The following is a 20,583-nucleotide window of genomic DNA, read 5'->3' as shown; positions in this document are numbered from 1 at the left end:
TAAATGCTTACTTGTGTATTTATGTCCATCTACTTCATTTTATTCCTCAGCGAGCGTTTTACCTGCTACTTGTGAAGAAAATGCCAGTCATTATTAGTGTGATGGATACTACGATAAAGGTAACTAAGAAGTATATACTATTTAAAAATTACAATTGTATTGATACATGATTCTCTCTTTAAAAAAAATTAATATACTTTTTTTATAAAAAGCCGTTGTATTAAAAATTGAGCTGGAAGTTCCTGTATACACCCCACTCCGTTTCTTCTATTAACATCTTGCATTAGCACAGGACATTTGTTACAATTAATGAGCCAATACTGATACATTTTTATTAACTAAAATCCAACTAAAGTTTATATTAGGGTTTATTCTTTGTGTTGTACATCCTATGGATTTTGACAAATGTATAATGACATGTATCCACCTTTACAATATCATGCAAAACAAATTTCACTTCTTTAAAAGTATCTTTTGCTCCATCTATTAATCCCGCCCTTGCCCCTGAACCCATATCTTTTTAGTATTTCTAGTTTTGCCTCTTCCAGAATGTCACATAGTTGAAATCATAAGTATGTAGCCTTTTCGAACTGGCTTCTTTCACTTCGCAAAATGTACCTAATTTTCCTCATGTTTTTCTGTGATTTGGTAACTCACTTCTTTTTATTGCCGAGTAATATTCCATTGTCTGAATGTACCAGTCTGTTTATCCAATCACTTATTGAAGACTATTTTGGTTGCTTCCAAATTTTGAGAATTATGAATAAAGCTGCTATAAACATTGATGTGCAGGGTTTTGCGCGGATGCATACTTTTTCACCCCTGGTTCTTCAAGTTTACACTGGACTTTTTTTCTTAGATGGCTCATTTCTTCCACAAGTAAGAAAAACCCTTCACCTTGTTTATATGACTCCAAATTCCTATTGGGTTTTCAATAAACATTAATTACCACAAGGTCTCCTCAAAACTCATACAGACATTTACAAATTTGTTGAGTGATTTTCAGTCTTTTGGATTTCTAGTTTGATGGCTATTTCCACAGGAAGGTAGAATTGTGTGCTATAATTGAGATTGGAGTCCTACATAACTTCTGTGTAATGTAACTAGAAGTATTTTAAGTTCTTTTCATTTGATGTTTTAAATGTCTACTTTGTAATTTCTCTTTCTGTCCTTAACTGAGCACTTCATTAAGTAAAACTTCTAGCATAACCATATCTGAATTACTGAATATTCCATTTGACTACAGAATGAAGATTATGTTTCTCTAAAAACATCACACTCAATTCATGTGTTTTTATTATTTTTTAAGCCATTCTAGAGGCCCTAAATACACACATGGCACCAAAACAAACTGTTCTGTGTGGGAACACATATTTTGCTCTAGTTCTAGACAGCTGTAGCAGACAGCTGTACTTTCTTAGCTGCACTGTATCCAACCCTTCTTCCTGTTCGAGGAATTCCTCCACAGTCTTGGTGAAAGGCATACCCTCCTTCCCAGTCTGAAAGCGTGAGAGGCCCTATCCTGATGTCCCTCACCTCTAGCAGCCTGGGCACGGCACATGATCTTTAGCCAATGATCACTTTTCCAGAAATTTAAATCTTGACCAAGAGACACAAAGGGGCAATGAAATTTTTTTTAACATCTTTATTGGAGTATAATTGCTTTACAATGGTGTGTTAGTTTCCGCTTTATAACAAAGTGAATCAGCTATACGTATACATATATCCCCATATCCCCTTCCCTCTTGCGTCTCCATCCCACCCTCCCTATCCCACCCCTCTAGGTGGTCACAAAGCACCGAGCTGATCTCCCTGTGCTACGCGGCTGCTTCCCACTAGCTATCTACTTTACATTTGGTAGTGTATATATGTCCATGCCACTCTCTCACTTCTTCCCAGCTTACCCTTCCCCCCACGTCCTCAAGTCCACTCTCTACATCTGTCTTTATTCCTGTCCTGCCCCTAAGTTCTTCAGAACCTTTTTTTTTTTTAAGATTCCATATATATGCGTTGGCATACGGTATTTTTTTTCTTCTGACTTACTTCACTCTGTATGACAGACTTTAGGTCCATCTACCTCACTACAAATAACTCAATTTCGTTTCTTTTTATGGCTGAGTAATACTCCACTGTATATATGTGCCACATCTTTATCCATTCATCTGTCAATGGACAGAGGTTGCTTCCATACCTTGGCTATTGTAAATAGAGCTGCAATGAACATTGTGGTATATGACTCTTTTTGAATTATGGTTTTCTCAGGGTATATGCCCAGTAGTGGGATTGCTGGGTCATATGGTAGTTCTATTTTTAGTTTTTTAAGGAACCTCCATACTGTTCTCCATAGTGGCTGTATCAATTTACATTCCCACCAACAGTGCAAGAGGGTTCCTTTTCTCTACATCCTCTCCAGCATTTACTGTTTGTAGATTTTTTGATGATGGCCATTCTGACTGGTGTCAGGTGATACCTCATTGTAGTTTTGATTTGCATTTCTCTAATAATTAGTGATGTTGAGCATCCTTTCATGTGTTTGTTGGCAACCTGTATACCTTCTTTGGAGAAATGTCTAGGTCTTCTGCCCATTTTTGGATTGGGTTGTTTTTTTGATACTGAGCTGCTTGTAAATTCTGGAGATTAATCCTTTGTCAGTTGCTTCATTTGCAAATATTTTCTCCCATTCTGAGGGCTGTCTTTTTGTCTTGTTTATGGTTTCCTTGGGGCAATGAAATTTAATTCCCAGCGGTGGGGAGATTATCTCCAAGGGCAGTTGAGGTGGAATCCCAAAGAGACATCAGCAGTGCCCTGCAACAAAGGTAACTGTGTCCTTCCCAGGCTATTGGGCTATTCCTGCTAACATTTTCCAGCTTCTTGGCTGCTCGAGTTACCTGGGTCTTTACCTATTTTTCCAGCCTGGTATTACAACTTCCTGTCAATTCATGAGCCCTTTATATCCTTCCAATAAATTCCTTTAAGATTGTTAAAGTAGCTGTTACTTTCAACAGAAGTCTTTTAATTGATGAATCAGCAAAATCAATCCATTCATTAATTCTCCCATTAGTCATTCAGAAACTACCAGGTACCGTACATTGGGGGAGGCTTAATATGATGGTGAGTAGACACTGTTTCTGTCGTGTTGCAACCTACAGTCTATTGGAGGAAACAGACAAGGAAAGAGAAGACTGCAGTACATCCTTGATGGGGAAGGACATTATTCATCAGGAACACAAAAGAGGAACATTTAATCCAACCTTAGTGATGGTAGTGGTGGGGGTGGTCAGAGAAAGCTTCAAGTGGTACCTAAACCTGACATTCGAATATGTAAAAATTACACCTAGTTGGGAGGTAGGAGGTGGGTTGAGTATTCCACACAGAGGGAGCAGCCCGTGTGAAGGCCCAGCGTTGAGAGACGAACAGGACCTTCAAAGAACTAAAAAGAAGTTCCAGATGACTGAAGTGCAGAGTTTGAGCAGAGAAAGGGCAGTCTGGAGCCATGAGTGGGACTCGGATCATGCAGAGTGATGTGAGCCCCCTGCTGGTGTTAGCACTTTCTCCTAGAAGCAGTTGGGAGCAACTGTAGAGTTTTAAGCAGAAGCCTCAGTATACATGAGCCTGGTGCCTGGGTGCCTGGGTGCCTGGAGAAATTGTGCAAGAAAATAAAAGGTTGCAAAGTTTAGGAGTGGGAACAAAAATCTCTATTTCATGCCTTTAAAAATATATATTTTTTAAGAACAATGATAATGTGCTTTCCTCTATGTGTGGAAATGATAATATTGAGTTAAAAATTAGCAGACAGGTTTGTTGAGAATTTTTTTCTATAATGGCAATGGACTTATGATGAGTTATCAATATTCTACAAAGGATTACCTATGACAGTGGCCTTCAGGTTTTTTTGCTTATAATTCCTAAAATGATTTGAAAAGCCTATATATACCTTTGCACCTTTTTATGTTGACATTTAGGATTCTTATATCACTCCTGTGTGTATCCAAAAGACTCAAACGATGGCTGTTTGATACCGACTATCATTCTTTTGGAAAAACCATACCTAACCTTCAACAGCCAGAATTTTACATTGTTCTCTTTTCCATTCCACTTCTCTCACATAATTTTATCCTAATGTAATATACTAACATACTTTTTTTGCTTTAAAGTCTTTTACTGATCACCTTATTATACATCCTGCCATAAGAAAAAAAAGTATGTAAGTGAAAACTGATGAGTGTTAAAATTTTTCTTCTAGATTGAGTCATAATTTCAATTATCAGTAATATACAATTGATTAAAACAGCAAATATATTTGTTTTGATTAATCATTTTTAAATATTAGTAAAGTTAAAGGAGTTCCCTGGTGGCCTAGTAGTTAGGATTTTGGGGTTCCACTGCTGTGGCCTGGGATTCGATACTTGGTGGAGGAACTGAGATCCCACCAGCCACATGGTGCCCGGCAAAAAAAAAAAAAAAAATTAAAGCTATTCTATGTGTTCAGAGAGGAATATTACTTATTGCTACAATGAGACAGGTTGTCTTGATTAAACAAGTCTTTCCCAGACACAGTGTTTCAGTTGTGCCTTGGTTTGTCTTTGTTCTTACACTTTTGGGCAATGTGCCATTAAGATTAGAGAATGAGAGTTCCGTCTTTGTTTTATAAAGTGGGAGAGAGAACCAGCAAGATACCTTGACCACAAGAACATTCTCAGGCAGATCAATTTTAGAAGTATGGAAATTGATCATTCGAAAATGGATTTCCTCAAAACTTTCCCAGCCTATGTACCCCTTGGAATGTCTTTGAGTACCACCAGCGAGTTTGAAAACCATGAGTCAAATGTAAAGAGTACTGGATGGGAGACAAAATAAACAAGGCTTCTTCTACAAAATAGCTTTGGGACCTTAGACAGGACATTTGATTTGTGTAAATCTCAGTTTCCATCAATAAAGTGACTTGGGGGGGTGAACTTAAAATTTAAAGATTCTTTCCAGCTCTAAAACCCCTTGATTTCCATTGGAAATTTTTAGCTATGCCCAGGACACTGGGAAGAAGGCCAGGCACCAATACAGAAAGGGAAAAGGAAAGATGGATAGCATTTATGTGATCACTAAGGACATGATAAAGGAAAAGGAAGGGATTGTGTGGATATAGATCAAGAAACACTTTTTAAAAAGTGTTTTTATTTGTGTTTAGGGTATGTTTTGGGGTTGAAAATTCAAGTTTCACATTATTGTTTATGTGGCTGTAGACAACTCAATCTCCTTGAGCTTTACTTTCCTCAACTATTAAATGGGAATAATACTGTATACTTTGTACCTTAGGGGATGATTAAAAGACAGAAACTAAGGCTTATTTCCCTTAGCATAATATTTTCAAAGGTCCTCCATGCAATAGCATGTATCAGAAATTCATTCCTTTTTATTGCTGAAAAAAAATACTATATTGTAAGGATGTGTCACATTTTGTTTATCCATTCATCTGCTAATGGACATTTGGGTTGTTTCCACTTTTGGGCTATTATGAATTATGCTGTTAACATTTGTGTACAAGTTTTTTCATGGGAGATATGGTTACATATCTTGAGGGTACATAGCTAGGATTGAATTTGCTGGGTCATAGTGTAATTCCGCGTCTAACATTTTGAGGAACCGCCAAACTGTTTTCCAAAGTGGTTGTATCACGTTTACATTCCCACCAGCGAGGTATGAGGGTTCCATTTTCTCTGCATCTCTGACAAAACCTGTCTATTGACTATAGCCATCCTGGTGTGTAAAGTGGTATCTCATTGTGGTTTTTATCTGAATTTCCCTAATGGCTAATAATACTGAGCATCTTTCCTTTCTGGCCATTTGTATGCCTTCTTTGGAGAAATGTCTATTCAGATCTTTTAACCATTTTAAAATTGGGTTATTTATCCTTCCATTGTGGAGTTGTGGGAGTTCTTTATATATTCTATGTGCAAATCCCTTACCACATAATTTGTAAAGATTTATGCACTGTCTTTTTCATTTTCTTGATGGTGTCATTTGAAGCAGCACAAGCTTTTTAGTTTTGATAAGTCTAATTTATCATTTTTCCTTTTGTCATTTGTGCTTTTGGTGTCTCATCTGAGAAGGTTTTGTGTAACCCAAGGTTGCAAATATTTATTCCTATATTTAACTTCTCAGAGTTTTATAGTTTTAGCTCTTATATTAGGCCTCTGATCCATTTTGAGCTAATTTTTGTATATTGTATGAGGTTGGGGTCCAACTTCACTCTTTTGCATGTGGCTGTCGAGTTGGCCTAGCACCATTTTTTTTTCTTTGCTATTATTTATATTGTGATAATGGGGAAAATGGAAATGAGGAGGGGCCTGAGCAGTTGTTGTTTACACCTATCAACAACAATCTCCTTCACCATAACCATCTGCTGAATAGACAATTCTTCCCCATCAAATTGTCTTGGCACCCTTGTTAAAAATCATCTGACCATAAATATAAGGGTGAATCAATTATTAAATGCTGATTCTAATAATTTTATTGCAATGCTCTGAACACAAAATAAGATTCACATTGTCAGTTAAAAAGTTCTGGTAGAAATTATTTCCTTTGACCTATATCTCCAATAGTGTATTTTAAGGCTATAATGACCTTATTAATGAGAACTTTTAACACAACATAAATGAATTGTTTGCTTGTTTATCCCTTCTCCATCAAATTTGTTAGTTGATGTAATTAGAAATTTAAAGTATTCTTTTTTTTTCAGCTTGAAAAGTTTTTTATTTATTTCTATCTTATATCCATTTCTTTCCTAAGTATTTTCACACTTGCCTTTAAGTCCTTAAACTTTTTTAAATAATTGTTTTTAAAGTCTTGGTGCACTAATTCTATCATTTCAGCATTTTTAGGTCTATTTCTTTTTTGTTTGTTTTTAACACCTTTATTGGAGTATAATTGCTTTACAATGGTGTGTAATCTGCAGTCGAACTTCCAAATATTCCTGAATAACTATCTCCTAAGAGTACATAAATATTCTTATGAGATTAGACATTAACACAATATTGATTCCAATAAATTACATACCCTGTAATTCCTGACATAATTCAATGTATTGATTTGTCTCTATAACAAGGCATAACAATATAACATAACTAAGACACGTAGTTTTGTGCCAGGGTGTGAACCCTGAGTTTTTGGACCAAGCAATTCCCCAAATAATGACAAAAATTGCTCCAGGACAAGCCTGAAAAATAATTTCATTACTGGTATCATTTCTGACTCAGAGGTAGTAGGCTTCTGAAACTGTGTGAAAAATGAGCATGGGAGTGACACATCGCTTCAGTTTTACTAGTGAAACTGATCTTAAGTTTTCATTGCAAATTTTGTGTCATATTTTCTTTTATTCTGGAATATATTGCTCTGTGTGTCTATGTCCCAGGCTTCTTTATTTAAGAACAAAGTGATGAATGACATGGGGATTATAATCAGGAGCAACCCTGAACTTCACCTTCCCTCCAACCACCTCCTCCAAACTCCCTGTCCCCACACCTTCTCAGCTGCCAATTCTTTTCTTAGTGAATAAAGAACTTAGTCCCCAAAGCCCTGGTAGAAACCCCAAGGTTTTCCCCTAGCTCTTCCCTTTCCTTTGGCCCCCATTCCTCGGTTTGAAGGCATGGGAAAGCCCAGAGTGGTGACAGACACAGAGGGAAAGGCTTCACTCTCATGGAAAGAGACTGAGGAGTACAGCGTAGTGAAGTAAGCGTCACTACAGCCTGGGGTGACAAAATAGGGCCCTGGGGCCAGAGAAGAGGGTACTGATTCCCCTGAGAAAGGAGACTGCCCAATAGCCTCAAAATCATCTCAGTGCGAATATTCACTTGCGTGATTGTTTGCCCTTCTGGTGACAGTTGCAGCACCATACCTGAACCATGTCCTTCTCAAGCCTGAGCTGCTGGACAATGTGGCTGATCTGCTGCAGTGTGGGTTTTAGACACTTATGTTGAGACAGATTCTGAGGCTATATTTAGGATGAGCAGGAAAGAATGCTCTCATTAATGATATCCACCACTGAAGTGGGATGGGAGCATGGGGTCACACTGCAATAGTTAGGAATTTAGTTTATCTATAATAAAAATGGAAAAAAACAGTGGCTTAAACATATTACCAGTTTCATGTCTTTTTCAGTCCAGGGTTGATTTGGTAGATCCACAATGTCCTCAGAGAGCCAGGTCCTTCTCTCTTCCCTTCACCTAGCCATCCTTAACATGTGCTTGTTCCTTTGTAGTCACAAGATGGCTGCTCAAACTCCAGTATTGCATTTGAGTTCCAGATGTAAAGAAAAGTAAAAGGCAAGGTCAGCTAAATTGGCCTTCCATTTTAAGAAAGCATTCCCAGAAGCCTCATCCAACAGCTTCTACTTACATTTCGTTGGCCAGGACTGCATAGCATGGTCAGGTCCTTCATCTGCAGAGACTGCTGGGAGATGTAGTTTTAAGCTAGGCACATTTATACACCCAATGAAACTTGCATTGTTACTTATAATCAGGGAGAATCCCTATTAGGAAGGCCTCTAACAGTTTGGTCCACCTTTCCTGTTTTATAAATAGGCATCCTTCAGCTTTACTGAACCAGCAAGAACTGCACTCCCCCGCAAGCCCCAACACAGAAGCAGCATTGGTTTTCTGCAAACTGTTGATAGCAAGTGTGCGCCTCTGAACTGTGTAAAAGATGAGTGTCGGAACAGCACATCTATCACATCAGTGTTTTACAACTGAAACTGAATTTAAAATTTTACCTTAAATTTCTGTGTTCTACTTTCTTTTATTCTGGAATATATTACTACAGTTGGGGTCAACATAAATCTCAGGAGCATTGATATCACTGTGAAACAGTTTGTAATTCTTTAAAAGCCTGAACTACAAAGCTAGACAGACCTGGGTTAGGATCCCACACCCACATTTACTAGCAGTGTACTTTGGGCAAGACACTCAATCTCTCTGTGCCTCAGTTTCCTAATTTGTAAACTGTGGATAGTAATTTTTACAGGGAGGGTGATCAGATAATTTATGTCCAAACTGGGAAACTTATGTGCTGGCAGGGGGATATTATTAATAATTATACTTGAACAAATGGCATAAACCAGGACCACCGCAGGCAAACTGAGGACTATGGTCACCCTATTTTTAGGCACTGTTGAGAGGATTAAATGAGAAGATAAACATAAAGCACTTAGCACAGAGCCTGACACATAGTAAGTGCACATAAATACTGGCCACTACTTGTTTTTATAATTAAATTGAAAAGTTCCATTGTTTTGGCTTTGCTTTTCTCTCTTTTAACAATAACATGCTTGATATTCTTCCTTATGATAAAGAATAGTGGGCTGAAGTAAGGAGAGCTTAAACTTTTTCGAGACTGAGAAAACCTAATAAAAACTCAAACAACCAATTTCTCTAAAGGAGAAGCAATGTTGAAAGACACTACAGAAACTCCTAGTTATAAGGAAGATTCTGGAATGGTAGTGCATGATCTATCTGTGAACTGTCTGTACCACTAGAAGCATGAACAGAAGCAGTGGAATTTTAATGATTTTGTATGGCATTTCTCAAAGGTTTTGGTCTGAAGATCCTTTTACACTTAAAAAAATTTCTGAGGACCATAAAAGAGTTTTTGTTTATATGAGTTATATCTGTTGATATTAGAAATAAAAATGGAGACAATTTAAAAATATTCATTTAGGGAATTCCCTGGCGGTCCAGTGGTTAGGACTCTGCAGTTTCACTGCTGAGGGCCTGGGTTCGATCCCTGGTCTGCAAGCTAGGATCCTGCAAGCTGTGCAGCATGGCACCAAAAAGAAAAAAAAAGTCATTCAAAATAACAATAACTTCATCATATAGTAACACAACTAACACATTTAAATGCAAGAAACTATCTTTACAAAACAAAAATATTAGAGGATTAATGTTTTTACCTTTCTATAGATCTCCTTTCGACTGGTTTAGTAGGACTGAAACTGATTCTCGTATCAGCCTTTTAATGCAATTTGTTGCAATATGTTATTTTGGTGGAAATGTATGAAAAAGACATGTTGTTGGAAAAGCGAGGGAGTATTTTAATAGCTTTTCCAGACAACTGTGGTTATTCTTTGATACTACACCAAAACTCCACAGTAGTTTCTTAATTTATTTATTTATTTATTTTTGGCTGCATTGGGTCTTCGTTGCTGCGTGCGGGCTTTGTCTAGCTGCGGCGTGGGGCTCCTCTTCACTGTGATGCGCCAGCTTCTCATTGCGGTGGCTTCTCGTTAAGGAGCACGGGCTTCAGTAGTTGTGGCACACGGGCTTAGCTGCTCCGCGGCATGCGGGATCTTCCCGGAGCAGGGCTCGAACCCGTGTCCCCTGCATTGGCAGGCGGATTCTTAACCACTGCACCACCAGGAAAGTCCCCACAGTAGCTTCTTAAAAGGTTAGTTATAAAGTGGAATCTGAGAACAGATCTATGAACTTTTTGTATGGTTACATTAAAACACATCAGTCTGTCCTGCACTTTGAATGAATCTTTTACTCATGATTTTGTAACATCATCCATTAGTCAGTTGGAAAGTATCGGGTCACTGACTTAGGCAGATATTCCAAATGTTTACACATTTCAGAAACTTAATACCTTAGAACATTCTAGAAAACATATGAACACACAAGCACACATTCCATTAGCCATCAGAACAATGATGTCATCACATGTCATGTTGCCTCTGGAAAACTCCATAGTGCATTTGTGAAAAAATAAGAATGATAAAGACAAATCATGTCTTACTATGAAAATAGCTTTGATTGCATGATTCATTGAAAAAGCGTTAGTCTCAGCCCACACTTTAAGAACAGCTGATTAGGTATGTTATGACCCATTACATAAACAAAGAAAGCAAAAAACTTACCACCTCCTTCTCTCTCTCTTAAACCAGTAGACAGTATGTCATAACACACAAACAGTAAAATACTAAAACACAGTCCCAAGTGGCAACTTCAAGTCTCTTTACACGAAGATAAGTAGACAAGCTTATAGAAACAGATGGCTTCTAATTTAAAGGTCTTTCTCATTTTTTGGAGTTTGAACCCTGTTAATCATTAGTATTTCAATGCATGGGGGGCAGGTATCTTTGGGGAGTTCAGAATGCTTCGCTTCTGCCCCTTTTCCCCATCTCACCCCCCCCCCCAGACTCTTTGCAGAAACATATGGGGTGGCAGAACCCCACTAAAAATATTTTAGTATATGTTTTCTGTTTGCAACCTGGACTGGAAGCTACCCATTTACTTTGGAACATGTTTTCTTTGCAAGTATAGGACAGAAGATGATATTCTTACCTGGAGTTGGTCGTATGTGACGAACTGCTAGATAAATCCATTTTGCTCTCCTTGTTCTGTTACTCTAGGCTTTTCAAAGTAGGATGATGGGGCAGGTTGATCGTAATTTTTTGGAAAAAGCCTCTCGCTAACTGGTTTAGGTTGTAGGAACTTCAGGCAGCAATACTGCCAAGGAGAAACGTTTTTAGGCACCTTGTCCCTTACTTTTCTATTCAGTTTCCCAGTGCATTTACCACATCCTTCTGGCTGCGTGGTAGGTCCCACTGTGTGGCCCACCCGGGGCCTATCCTCCTGGGAAATGAACTGCCTTCAAGATTACCTACTCCTTTGCCTCCTCCTTTATTCTTCAGCAAACACCCTTTGTACTCTTTCAGTGAAGCCTGATTTCTGCTTAGGTGAGTCCAGCCTGAGATACAGTGTTAGTGTATTAAAATTATTAAGGCATGAATGATGGATGGGTACCAAGTGTTTAAGAACTAAGAACCAACCGATGCACTGAACAAATAAACTTGAAAACGGGTGACTACATGTAGCCATTGAATGCACTGCTCAGCTTCTCTTTGCAACCATATTAAACTACCACAAGCCACTAATAAGGACCTGCTGTGTAGCACAGGGAACTCTACTCAATACTCTGTAATGGCCTATATGGGAAAGGAATCTAAAAAAGAGTGGGTATATGCGTATGTATAACTGATTCACTTCGCGTACACCTGAAACACAACATTGTAAGTCAACTATAATACAATTAAAATTAAAAAAAAAAACAAACCCAAACCAATAAGCCATTTAAGTTAAGGCTAACCTGGTAATGCAAGAAATGAGACGTGAGGTCACCGAATGGTTACGCTTTGCAGCCCCACAGGTTTGGATAGTTAAGGTGAAAGAGGGTCAAGTGCCAAGAGGGCAGCTCTCATTTGAGCGAGATGTTTTGACTTCAAGGCCGCCGGTAAAAATTTTGGGGTTTCCCGGAGTTCCTTTCGACGTTTCATTATTCCTCGTATTAACTTTTTTTTTTAAACTTCAGTGTTAATGCAAGCGCCAGACTGGGATTTCCAACTGTGTTTTTAGGTCAAGATGGGGCCTGGAACTTGGGTGTACAAGAGATAGTTTAAGCTAACGCCATCTCCGCCCTCTTTTGCAGGGTGCCCTCTCCCTCTTCCGCAGCTGTTCCAACCTCCGTCCGGGCTTGGCTGAGAGGAGACGACGGGGTGATTATCCAGCCCAGAAGGCCATTAATGGCATTATTCCTGAGTCTCCAGATTCTTGCTCTCGCCGTGCGGCGCCTGCGAAGATCCAGAGCCGGTGCTGCGCGCTGGAGGCAAGCAACAGGCACGACCGGCGCTCCATCACCCCGAGACTCTCCAGCGACAGCAGTGGGCGGCGCACGAACCCTCTCCTTTCTTTAACTCTTCTTCACAGAGTCCCACCCCCATCGGAAGTGGAGCCGTCTCTACGTTCCCTCACTTCCGGGCCAGACGCCCGTCGCTTGGCGGGAGCGAGCACGCCCGTGCGCGGCAACTTTGTTCCCGCCTCCTTTGCCCCTGACACCACTCACCTTGGGCTTTCTCGGAGCGCGACGTGCGTGCGCGCCCCCGGCCTTGCGTCAGGGCCGAAGAGGGGAAAGGCCGAAAGAGGGAGGCTAGAAGGAGGGGTTGTGGAGGTTAGGGCCCAACCAGCAAGTCCCATCTCCCTCCCTCCTCCTGACGAGGAGCGGAGAGGGAAGGGGAGGAGCGAGCCGGGCCAGCCGCGCACACCAGGAGCCTCCTCGTGGAGGCGGGGGGGGGAGCGGAGGAAAGGGGCAGCACCGCCACCTCTGCTCGCCGCGCCGAAGGAAGAAGAAAGTCAGGGCCCATACCCACCCCCACAGACTCAGAAACGCCCCCCCCGCCCCCATCTCCCCGGAAACAGCCCCCCGCCCAGCCCCGCACACTCGCTGCCCCAACCGTGAGCCGCAGCCCGGTCGCCCCCGCCTCGCCCCGCCCCGCCGCCCGTCCCTGCGGGCCGCAGAGTGCGCGAGGCCTTAGGCCGGGAGTTGTTGTCAGGCCCAGGCCACTTCTGAGGCGCCCGCCGTGTGTCGCCGCCACCACAGGAGGACAACGTCGACGAGGAGAAGGAGGCGGCGGAGGCGTGTTGTTGTCTCGCCCACTCCCCTCCCCTGAACTCGCACCCAACGTCAGGGCCCGATGGAGTGAAGCGGAGACGAAGGTGGTACTTCCGCGTTGCGCTGCCCGAGCCGAGAGCGCGGCCGAGGTCGCTCTCCCCCACCCCCGGGGGCACTTGGAGGACTCCGGACTCCCCCGCAGGTCAGCGCCCGGCGCATCTGGTGTTTTTGCTGCCGAGGCTAGGAAGACGAGCACGATCGGGAGCTCCTCCGCCCGGATTCCCTGCTTCCCTCGGGCCCGGAGGCCGCTGCGTACCCCACTGTGATCTGGAACCCAGGGACCCGAGTCCCGACCCGGATTATCGTGGCGCGTCTCCCGGCCGGCCCTGGTGCTCGGTGTCCCTCCGCCACCGCCGCCGCCGTTCCCGTTTCCGGCGGGGGAGATGGCCAGGATCTGACCCGGGAGGAGGCCGCACCCGCGCCGCGCTCTGCGGCGGGCTCTAGGCGATGCCGAGCAGCTCGGACACGGCGCTGGGGGGAGGCGGGGGCTTGAGCTGGGCGGAGAAGAAGTTGGAGGAACGCCGCAAGCGGAGGCGATTCCTGTCCCCTCAGCAGCCGCCGCTGCTGTTGCCGCTCCTGCAGCCGCAGCTCCTGCAACCGCCGCCGCCCCCGCCGCCTCTGCTCTTCCTGGCTGCTCCCGGCACGGCCGCCGCCGCAGCCGCCGCCGCCGCGGCCTCCTCCTCTTGCTTCAGCCCGGGCCCCCCTCTGGAGGTCAAGCGGCTGGCGAGAGGCAAGAGGCGCGCAGGAGGGCGGCAGAAGCGGCGCCGCGGGCCCCGCGCCGGGCAGGAGGCGGAGAAGCGTCGGGTCTTCTCGCTGCCCCAGCCGCAGCAGGACGGCGGTGGCGGTGCTAGTAGCGGCGGGGGTGTGACCCCGCTGGTGGAGTACGAGGATGTAAGCTCCCAGTCCGAGCAGGGGCTGCTGCTGGGGGGGGTCAGCGCGGCAACGGCGGCGACGGCTGCCGGGGGAACGGGGGGCAGCGGCGGGAGTCCGGCCTCCTCCTCCGGCACCCAGCGGCGCGGGGAGGGGTCGGAGCGCAGGCCCCGCCGGGACCGCCGCAGCAGCAGCGGCCGCAGCAAGGACCGCCACCGCGAGCACCGGCGGCGGGACGGGCAGCGCGGCGGCGGCGGCGGCGGCGAGGCCTCCAAGTCCCGCAGCCGCCACGGGCACGGCGGCGAGGAGCGGGTGGAGGCCGCCAAAAGCGGCAGCAGCAGCAGCAGCGGCGGCCGCCGGAAAAGCGCCTCGGCCACGTCCAGCAGCAGTAGCAGCCGCAAGGACCGAGACCTGAAGGCCCACCGGAGCCGGACTAAGTCGTCCAAGGAGCCGCCGTCGGCCTACAAGGAGCCGCCCAAGGCCTACCGGGAGGACAAGACCGAGCCCAAGGCCTACAGGAGGCGGCAGCGGTCCCTGAGCCCGCTGGGAGGCCGGGACGACAGCCCGGTGTCCCACAGGGCTTCGCAGAGCCTGCGGAGCCGCAAGTCCCCCAGCCCGGCGGGAGGCGGCAGCAGCCCCTACTCGCGGCGTCTGGCCCGCTCCCCGAGCCCCTACAGCCGCCGCCGCTCCCCCAGCTACAGCCGCCACAGCTCCTACGAGCGGGGCGGCGACGTGTCCCCCAGCCCGTACAGCAGCAGCAGCTGGCGCCGCTCCCGGAGCCCCTACAGCCCTGTGATCAGGTGAGTCCGGCGTCCCGGGGTCTGTCTCGGGCTGGGCCGGCCAGAGCCCCGGAGGCAGGGCAAGAGGCTATGGGGCGCTGCAGCATTCCAGTCGGCCGGCGAGGCGAGAAAACCTCACCTGGCACGGGGCTTCCGGTGGGGAGGGGCGTTTTCGCGCGCCCCAAGCACCTTGTGGGGGCTTCGGAGGGGACAAAGCAACAGGTCCGGCAGAGTTTCTCCTCGCTCTGGCGGGGAAGGGTTCTGAGGAAGGGTTCACCGTTTTAAAGGTGTTGCGTTAATCCATTTAAACGGGTTTCTCTAAACTGCTCTTTGCTTTTCCAGCGCAGTTGCTTTGGGTCAGCCTGGAGGGTGATTTGTCACAGTTTTGAAAGCCCTCCGAAGAGGTTTCGTTGCTGGAGACTTAGGAGTGGATTGCAGCTTAGGGAGTAAGCATTTGTAAAGGAGAATCGGCGCCAGGTGCTGATGTCAGAGTTAGATGTGGGTTGCAAATGTTTCATATGATTAGTACAGCGGTGGGAAAAGCAGCCTTTCTGTCAAGTTCATTCTTTAAATATGTGAAAAAGCTTACGGTTCTTAATTCGTAAGATAAGGAAGATACTCATTTTATGGTATTCTTGTGTGGAATAGTTTTTTTTTTTTTTACCTGATCTTCCAAAGGCATGATTTTAAAAAGTAGAAAAAAATGATGAGATTGTGGTTTCTGTGTTGGTTTGTGGTGACACCCAGTTGCTAATAATGTAATATAAACATAAGCTAGTTGGTGTAATCCAGTGTAGCCACCGAGTGAATGGCTTAGTACTGGACGTTTCTTAAACTATCACACTATCTGCTAGCACTTTAAATTACTGTTTACACTTACTTTAAAGTTAACTAGACCTTTAAGTGTCAGGATCTTTGTTCAGATATCTTTGAAAGGTATATTTTAGTTAAATTGGAGTAATTCTTTAATATAGCTGTTAATACCTTGCCTGTTATATAATGCTGTTCTCCAAAAATGGTGTGTGCATTGATATATATTTATTTGTTAAGCAAAATGAATTAAAAGTAACTTCTGAGGATATTACAGGTTCTTAAATTCTTTTAGATGTCTAGAAACTCTAGGCCTTATAGTTTAGGGTATTACGAATTGTTTGCATCCGTTGTTTTTTCCTATTGGTTTTACTTTTCAGTAATGCCAAGCAGCTGCTGAGTACCTCTAAGCACGGTTATGTTGAATCTCAATACAACATGTGTACCAGTAAAATTAGATCTCTTTGAAGCGTCAGCCTAGTAAGTGTAAAGATGTGATGCGAGTGGAGATTTGTGTGCGTTTGTCTTTAAACCAAACCAGCTGTATAAATCTCTTCATTCTTACAGGGTTCAAGCACACTTTCAATGCTAGTTGATGCCTTAAGCAAAGACTATCAACATTGAAAACTCATTTCACCATATCTAGCTTCTGTGTCTTGTACGAGTTTATATTTTACTTTAATTAAAATAGGTTTGCCAAAAGGCTTGCATTTTTTGCAGATGAATTTGTTTTTGACGGAGTAGGTCAAAGTTTCAGTGCTTTAGATAGCAATTTTAAGTGTATGATGCAATTTTAGGAATGGATTTTTTGTTTATCAGGCCTTTTAGTTGCTGGATACTTCAGTGAGGTCCTTTATTATCTGACAGTGCTGTGTATTTTATATTTATTTCAGAGCAGTGGTATGTGCATTTGGGATTATTTGTATTTAGCAAATATTTATTGAGCACATATTATATGCCAGGTACTGTTTTAAGGACTGGAATGTAGCAATGAAGAGAGACAAGGTCCTTGCCCTCATGAGGCTTGCATTCTAGAGGACCATTCATTACTGAATCTTTTCCTGGTGTCTATGTTGACCACCAGTGTTTCTAAGTGGTTGGGTTTGGAAGAAGCTTTAGAATATTTTGGCCAACATTCCTGACATCCAGCCTTTTGGTTGTGTGCCTGTATACATCTAGAGGTGGGAAGATGTTACTTTGAGACAGCTTATTCCATTAGATTTGGGACTTTCTGGTTTGCCCAGTGTCTTAGCAACACCCTGGGAGACTCAGTTTCCTAAACTGTAACAGCGAAATACTTGGTTTTGTTTTATTATTCCAAGGATTAAATGAAAATTTGTGTTTTATGTACACTTAAAATGGGTGAATTTTGCTGTACTTAAATTACATCTCAATAAAGCTGATTTTTTTTAAAGGGAAAAAAAGATTTGTGTTTTGCAAAGTGTAGAAATATTACAGACTATTACAGAAATGTAACGTGGTGGAATTTTTATTGAATAGCTTGAAATGCTAGAATTCTTCATATTGAAACAGAAATCTGCCTCCACGTAACTGCTACTAATTGCTTCAAGTTTAACTTTTTGGAATAGTTCAGAGCAAACCTGTATGCTGCCTCTTCAAAATGTAAAGACAGTTGCTTTTTTTTTTTTTTTTAATTTATTTTTGGCCGTGTTGGGTCTTCGTTTCTGTGCGAGGGCTTTCTCTAGTTGTGGCAAGCGGGGGCCACTCTTCATCGCGGCACGCGGGCCTCTCACTATCGCAGCCTCTCTTGTTGTGAAGCACAGGCTCCAGACGCGCAGGCTCAGTAGTTGTGGCTCACGGGCCCAGTTGCTCCGCGGCATGTGGGATCTTCCCAGACCAGGGCTCGAACCCGTGTCCCCTGCCTTAGCAGGCAGATTCTCAACCACTGCGCCACCAGGGAAGCCCAAGACAGTTGTTTTGTCTTTTCTTCTCTGGGTCAAAAAACTCATTTTTCATACAGTTTTTGATTTCACATTATATTATACCTAGTTTGTCAAATGTCCTGCTTAAAATATGGGGCCCAGAATTTATAGTTAAAATAGTTGATTGAAGAACTTGATTTTTAAATATAACAAATGTGTTATTACTGGTTTGGAATAACTAATTGAACTATCTTGTCCAGCTTAATGCAAAAAGTTTTGTTTAAGTCATTGTGATAGGTGGCCCACGTTGTTTAACGAATAGACTCTTGGATTGCGAGCTCCATGAAGGCAATTATCCTGTCTTGATGACCGTTGTATTCCTAGTGCTCAGTGTAGTATCTGGCACAAGTAGACTCTTAATAATTGTTGGATAGGTAAAGGAAGGAATGATGGCGTTTATTGAGCATGTGAAATATTGTGGGCCTGGATATATAAGGATTTAATAGAGACTGTGTGTTTTGCTATAGGAAATAGCAGAGTGGTCTTTTTCCAGCCCACGTGGAGCTTATATATGAATGAATTGTCACTGTAGATATTTTTAAGGAAATGCATGCACATTCAAAATGGTATTGAGACCATGGAATGAAGATTTTCTCTGTGTTAGTTCCTAGAATAAATCCTCTCTATTCTATTGACTTCTACTTCACAACCTGCTCTTTGCCACCATCTGAATCTTCAGCCCTCTGCTGCTCATGCTTTTCATCAAGTCCCTTCTTAGCTTTCCTTTTTCCTCTGTATAACCGGGTTACCATATTTCCTTTGCTACTTGACTGTTGGGGTGTGAGAAGTCATATAATTCTGCTGATAGGCCTTATAATAAATGTGCAGGTGGACTGAAGAGAGGGGCTGTTCAGAATGAGAGGCAGTGGTACTGACATTGAGGTTTTACTGAACGCCAGGCATTGATAAATACTTAACATATATTCACCTCCAAAACCCATGTTGGGGTTGGAACATTCCTGTTGATAGATTGGGAAACGGAAGCTCTAAAAAGTTAACTGATTTGTTCCAAGGTCAGCTTGGATTCAAACCCTGGGCTGATTCTGAAGTACCAGCTCTTGATATTGTGCTGTATTGAACCTCACATGGGGTTCAAGGGAGCTGACCACCTCACTTAATGATCTGTTTTGCTAAAATTCACCCCCTGTTTGGTTATTTATGTGTTAATTTCTGTTTCCTGGCCATCTTTGCAGCATTTTGAAGATTAAAAAAACCAAATTCTTCTAAAGGTTCTTTCAGCTCATTTTGTCTTTTAATTTGTAGGTTTTATGAATAGGAGGCTAAAAACATTTTTTGAAGACACTAATAATAGTTATTGAGGGTTGTTTTGCCATGGGATGTCTTGGTCTGAAGTCACTCAAGTCAGACCAGTTACAATCAGTACAATAAATTGTTATATATAATTGATTCTCTCTCTGAACCTGTGGAACTTCTCTTCCACCAAGAAGCAGCACTGTTATGGAATAATATTGAGACCCTGAGAATCTAAAGATGGGCATACCCTAGATGGAAATTTAAATGAATTTATTAGTATTCATTTGCATATGATATGCAGTATTTCTTGTTGTGGATTATTTAGTGTTTTGTCCTAAAAACTAGTGCGCAAAAATATATGAAATGAAGACATTCCAGAATTTTAAAAAAGCTATTACTCATAAAATACTGATTTGATATGTACTTACTGGAAATAAGTCATGAATATCCTTAGATGAATTGAATTCTTAAAATGCTTTTCAAAAGTGTTAAAAATACAGGATAGTTGGATAAATGCAGAAACACTCAGAAGGAATGGGAATTTAAGTGAACTGTCTTAAGTCTCCAAACTGTAATCCTTTCATTTCCAAGATGGGCTTGTGTTTTGCTGCTTCTCTGACCCAACCTTGCCTGACATTTACATCTACTCATTCTCTCACATTTTTGTTCTAACACTAATATTTATTCCATTTCCAGTACCTTAGTTCGGGCCCTCATTTGTAATCAGACTTCCTGTTAGTCTTTTCTTCCCAATTCATTCTTTATTCAGGAGAGTTTGCTGAAAATTTTGGTTAGATTGTATCACTTCCATTAATTAAGTCCAAATTTTCTAATGCATTGTCAGGTAATGCCTTTTATATCTGGTCCCATTCTATCAGAGTTCCATTTTTAGAGGCACTTTTATTTCTCTACATTTTTCCTTTTGCTGTTCTTTTAGCTTGAAATGCCTTTTTTCCTCTTCTCTGCCTCCAGCTTTGCATTCAAAACCCAGCTCAAATTCCACCATGTTGAGACCTTTACTCCATTCATCCAGAAAAAGTTAATTCCTTTCCTTATATTCCTACGGCACTTTATTTTATCTTTGCTGTAGAGCTTTTAAAAATTTGTGTTTTTCCTACTAGATTGTAAGCTCCTAGAGGACAGATTCCAAAGTATATTTATTAGTGGTTGAATTAATTTGAATATTTTTGTCCACAGATTAATGCAAACCAGCTTTTGCATAAATGCCAGTTGTATCTCTAAATTTACTTGCTGTTTTGGTTTATGTATACTCTAGGATTGGGGGAGTAATTGTTTTGATTTATAAGGAGAAAATTTAAGAACCTCCCCCTTCTAGCTCATGCTTTACTGGAATGAGTCAAGGATGCTGGGAGTCACTTTTAGTGTGAACAGAATAAATTCAGGGACTTCCCTGGCAGTCCAGTGGTTAAGACTCT

General features: G+C 42.7%; 1 protein-coding gene across 2 annotated transcripts in view; it reads left to right on the top strand.

The window, feature by feature from the left end:
- Positions 1 to 13,397: 13,397 nt before the first annotated feature.
- The window catches only part of CDK13 (cyclin dependent kinase 13), a 110,089-nt gene continuing 102,903 nt past the window's right edge, over positions 13,398 to 20,583 (top strand). For both annotated transcript variants that reach the window (XM_019940661.3, XM_019940660.3), the window contains exon 1: positions 13,398 to 15,161. In XM_019940661.3, the coding sequence (XP_019796220.1) occupies positions 13,939 to 15,161 (1,223 nt within the window). In that variant the 5' untranslated portion in view covers positions 13,398 to 13,938. The remainder of the gene's footprint in view (positions 15,162 to 20,583) is intronic.

Source organism: Tursiops truncatus, chromosome 9 (assembly GCF_011762595.2).
Source record: "Tursiops truncatus isolate mTurTru1 chromosome 9, mTurTru1.mat.Y, whole genome shotgun sequence".
Lineage (NCBI taxonomy): Eukaryota > Metazoa > Chordata > Mammalia > Artiodactyla > Delphinidae > Tursiops > Tursiops truncatus.
This window is presented reverse-complemented; position numbering and strand designations above follow the sequence as displayed.